The sequence below is a fragment of the Gadus macrocephalus genome, chromosome 12 (assembly GCF_031168955.1).
Source record: "Gadus macrocephalus chromosome 12, ASM3116895v1".
In the NCBI taxonomy this organism is placed as follows: domain Eukaryota; kingdom Metazoa; phylum Chordata; class Actinopteri; order Gadiformes; family Gadidae; genus Gadus; species Gadus macrocephalus.
This window is the reverse complement of record NC_082393.1, coordinates 21,032,597-21,037,596: the sequence shown is the minus strand read 5'-3', so window position 1 is coordinate 21,037,596 and position 5,000 is coordinate 21,032,597. Positions and strand designations below refer to the sequence as shown.

The 5,000-nt window shown below is 41.1% G+C and overlaps 1 protein-coding gene and 1 long non-coding RNA gene across 6 annotated transcripts in view; both read left to right on the top strand.

Moving 5' to 3' along the window:
* LOC132468690 (uncharacterized) overlaps nucleotides 1-504 on the top strand; it is an 876-nt gene extending 372 nt beyond the window's left edge. Inside the window, exon 2 of the long non-coding RNA XR_009528253.1 lies at nucleotides 94-504. This is a non-coding gene — a long non-coding RNA (uncharacterized LOC132468690). The remainder of the gene's footprint in view (nucleotides 1-93) is intronic.
* The window catches only part of nfic (nuclear factor I/C), a 24,117-nt gene extending 19,123 nt beyond the window's left edge, over nucleotides 1-4,994 (top strand). For all 5 annotated transcript variants that reach the window (XM_060066454.1, XM_060066453.1, XM_060066455.1 and 2 more), the window contains exon 13: nucleotides 2,626-4,994. In XM_060066454.1, the coding sequence (XP_059922437.1) occupies nucleotides 2,626-2,646 (21 nt within the window). In that variant the 3' untranslated portion in view covers nucleotides 2,647-4,994. The remainder of the gene's footprint in view (nucleotides 1-2,625) is intronic.
* Nucleotides 4,995-5,000: the final 6 nt, after the last annotated feature.

Genomic DNA, 5,000 nt, shown 5'->3' with positions numbered 1-5,000 from the left:
TAGTTGACCATACCAAGCCCAGTTAGTGGACCATAAAAAGTCTAGGTTAGTCAACCATACCAAGCCTAGGTTAGTGGACCGTACCAAGCCTAGGTTAGTGGACCATACCAAGCCAAGGTTAGTGGACTGTACCAATTCCAGGTTAGTGGACCGTACCAAGGCCAGTTAGTGGACCGTACCAGTACCAGTTAGTGGTTAGGGTCCATTGCTCTGTGTTGAACTGTATGCTTTGTTACTTTAAATTGACTTATGGTTGTGACCATTTGAACTGATAACTTCAATCACAATTTAATCATTGAAGCGTTTGCATTTCAATGCCACTGCAGCTTTAGCAAAAGGGAAATGTTCAATAGGTAGCGACTTGTTTTCACATACCCACACACGCTCAAAAGCGGACACACACACACACACACACACACACACACACACGCACACACGCACACACACACACACACACACACACACACACACACACACACACACACACACACACACACACACACACTGACACTGCATTAGTATAAAGGTAGGTAGATAGGTACCCCGACTCAGACTGCAGTAGATTCTGGTTAGTGGCTCCGGACCGCTGCTGCATTGCAGTGCTTCTGCCCCATAAAACAGCCCCGCAAATACTGCTGAGCAAGGTGGACCCTGTGTGTGTGTGTGTGTGTGTGTGTGTGTGTGTGTGTGTGTGTGTGTGTGTGTGTGTGTGTGTGTGTGTGTGTGTGTGTGTGTGTGTGTGTGTGTGTGTGTGTGTGTGTGTGTGTGTTTTAGTGTGTATATGTGTGCCCGCACGCGCGTGTCTGTATATGTGTGTGTGTTTATTTGTATGTGTATATGTGTGCCTGCGTGTGTGTGTATGTTGGAGCTCAATGTAAGGTGAATGGTAGAAGTGGTCTGAGAGAACGCATTGGCCAGAGCTGGTATGGTACGATGGTTTTAATATTCAGACTCCCGGTTCATTAAAAAGGGGTCAACGTGCATTACCATTGAATCGAGACTTCATGCTTTGTTTCATCAACTTCTTTCATCTAAGCTCGATAGAGAAGAGTAACACTAATGTGCATTTGCTTTTAAAGTCTGATTATTAATTGTAAATTTAATAATGTTTGCAAGACAGGTAATTAGGGCAAGTTAATGAATCGTTTTATCATAAGCTGCTCATATATAGTGGTATAATTTGATAATTGAATTATAACACATATAAGTACTCAATGTAACATTATTCCTTATCACTTCAGTGAACTGGTGCATACTGTCATTTGTAAGTTGCCTGCATGTGAATCCCTTCACCATTCACTCACTGTCCAAATACACAGGTATTCTCTTCATTTTCCACTTTGTAATTTCTTTAAAATATCTGCACAGTGTTCTTGGCCTCCTCTCCTCATTTTTCATTCACGTCCATTTTAATTCCAGATCAACTATCTTTTTTCGAATGTACATTTATTTTCTTGACACCTCAGCTGCCACTATGTGATTGTATCTCTGTGTTGGCTTCCTCAGCAAACCAAATTATCCCCCTATATATAGAGTGGCTTTTCTATAGGCTTCTTCCTTCTCCTTTTCAAGCTTTGTCTTATCCTTCCTTCCTCTTATCTCTCCTCACTTCATATTTTCCAGCTCTTCTGCTTTCTATTTTTACGGTTTGAGATATAAAGCTTTATAGACACATGAATGGATCGATGGATCGATAGTTACATCAGTTTACTTTCAATCAATTCTTCAGTTTTCAGTTAGTATATGTCACCCTTTTTCAAGTAAAAAATGGTAAGTGGAGGAGATGTCACCCCCTGTAGGCTCAATGCGGAAATAGGAAATTCTTATTCCACAATGAAAATAATCAGCAGTTGTCTAAATCATTTGGATTTTGAACTGGATATCATCATTCAAATGTAAAAAAGAAATTCGGTGATGGCAACAAAAGGTTGTCATCTGGTTGTTTCCTGTTGAGCTTTGGAGCTAAATAGTTATTATGTGAATTAATTACAATCATGTCTTGGGATTCCTGAGATTTGTCTTTGATTATAGTAAAACGAGGTGTAACTACGAAGTGTGTACAACACTGTTTGACAGTAATGAATGCAGAACTGAAGTGGACTACTGTGCAGGTCATTTCAGGTGAAGGCCTGAACAGAACCATATATTTATTGATAGAAATATGCTTGTCAATATTCATCACCTATACAAATTCAATAGATAAGAAAATGAGGAAAATTCAATGTTGTAAGTATATTTTATTTTGGGAAAGACACAACACAACGATTTAACCATTAAGAGTCAGACAGCTTTGTTGGCTGAACTAGATTTCTGTGTAACTGTGCTCCAAAGGACAGAAGAGGGATGACCTGGAGGTTTAGCTGTGCTGTGCTTGACAGAAGAGGCCTTAGTTAGTCTTCTGGTAGTGCTTAGGTTGAGCGCAGGAATGTGGAAAAAAGAACAAATACCAGACTTAAGGTGAAGCCAATACTCAAATGACAGATTTCTTGGAGAACAATCAAGGGAACCTGGAACGGAGAAGGTACATTCACTAAAGTTGGGTCGGAGCGTTCCCTGTTTCTTGTCTGTATAACTTGGTTTCTTTCATGCTATTGACCCTTTTGTATCCGGTCCTTTTTGTTACAGTCGTGGTACCTGGGCAACTGACCGGACAGAGGAGGGGTCATCACCATGGCAACGCAATGTCGAAGGAACCCAACAATGTTGACGACCCAAAAGGATATCCTGAGTATATGAAAGTATAATATGTGGTTACACATATATAAATATGCAACTACAAATATTTATATATGTTTATCCATGCTTCATACCTTTTTTGGAGACTGCCTTTTGGAAAGAGGAAAGAGACGGACGGAGGAAGAAGGTGGTCAGTCTTGCTACTTGGCTAACTACGCTCCAAATGGCGGGAAGGGGCCACAGAATGACTGCCTAACGGCGGCACCCTTTTATGAGTTGAGATGTCTGTTATAGACGCGGATGATGGAATGGCCCATGTGGACTGTCTCGGCCATGTGTTTGGCTGCAGAGCAAGGGGTCACCCCCGCCCTAGAGGGGGGTGTGTGGTGGAATCATCGCATCCCCAGGTAGAAGCCTGCTCCCGGGGGGGCAGGGCAAACAAACTGAACCGTCCATCCACAACCACAGTCCTTCACCCCTGACCGCTACCCTTTATCCCTTAGCCCAGCACAAGTTCTCCTCGCTGGGAAGGACTTCAGCCCCGGCCTGCGACCTAAACGCCCTTTGCCCTTCCATAACTCCCAGAATGCCCCTCTTCACTGCAGGTGCTGCTTCTTATATATGCAAAATATGCCTCTGTCCTTTTCTAAACCAACCCAAGATTCATAGCGAGAGGGAGGGAGAGAGAGAGGGCACGATAGATATCCTGTTGTGAATATAAAGGTTTCTTTGCACTTTTTTTCATGATGCTCTTTGGATGTTTGGATAGAGCATTTGTTTTTTCCCTGGCTCTCTTCCCACCAGAAGAGAAGGGGCTCTTTCTGTTTCTTGACAATCATCACCTGTACCCTTTACGTTGCTTCCAAAGGATCATCTTTTTAAGACTCTTTTTAATTGTTCTCTTTATATTGGAAACCGAAAGAAATGGCGGGACATATGAACCATATTCATCACAGTGCGCAATGCCATAGTCATACTCAGTGGTAGAGCTAAGCACAGCGTTATTTGTATGCGTACATCGTAAGAGGTATATAAAATGTTTTTTTACAGGAGAGAATTTGAGTTTTTACAGATAAAGGGTGTATTTTGGGTTCAAATTGCAGGATTAGGACAACTCATGTTGTTGTACTTATCTATCTTTAGTAGAAGCAGAAGTGACGCGTTGGACTTGGGCACTGTGTACAGATGGAAGTCTGTCAGTATGTGACTATGGTTCTTGATGTCTCCACCACCATGCTCTTAATCCTAAAGAGATTGTGTACGTCATCGCTGTGTCCTCGAAACACTTGTCTATTGCTTTGGGGGGAAGATACTTGGATACAGCAGGCATTGCACTATGATCAAGTTAAATTTGTTGTTTTTTCTTTTCGTCAAGGAAACCTTACTTTCTTGGATTGTTTGACATAATGCAAAGCGTTTAGGCCACAGCATGGTGTTGTTATAGATAGCGGCCCGTAGCATTTCCCTAGCTCGCTAGCTGAATGTTAGTTTGAACTCAGCACAGGTTTCACCCTCATATTCTAGAATGTGCCACGTTGCAGAATGTGGTGTGTTACTCTTGACCTTTCCTTTACTTTCACCAGGAACTTGTGGATACAGGAATGAGCTACAGAATAGTAACCTGCAGTTAAATGTGGACAATTTAATAAGGAATGTATGGCTAGTGCCAGGCAAGTTCAGCATGCTAGGGCTAAACCAAACGAATGCCCTAATTGCTTTCTGCTGGCAATAAGCAATGTAATGAACCTTTCGAGCTGCATTTTATATAGTATGAGCTTCAAAAACGACGGTTTTTATGTTCCCAACCTTGATGTAAAACGTTGGGATGGTTTGGTAGGGAAAAGCAATATTTTGATGATGGGATTATGCTAATTTGAGTTATTATTGTTTCTTACAAAGATGCTTCATATAGTCTTCATAGTTTTTTTGTAACATTTTGTAACTTTATTTCATGTCACTACCATTGCATTGCAACTCATTCAGTGGCAACCAGATTACATCCTTATTAGCAACTTTAACAAGCTGTCATAGCTGCCCTTAACAGAGTAAATTACTACGAGGCCCAAGGCATTTTCTCACCATGTTTTCTTTATTGGTTTATAGATTATCTTTTGAAACACAGCACCATCAACATACTCACCAACATTCACACTCTGTGATGCAATTTAGATATCTCTTTTAATTCTGGCATTTTTATATATTCTAAAGCCCATTCGTCAACGATTGAACATGGTACTCCATGTTCAGCAAACCACCAGAAGTACTTTTGCAAAAAAACTAATAATGAATGTTATTTATGGTGACTTGTTGTTTGATACCCAATG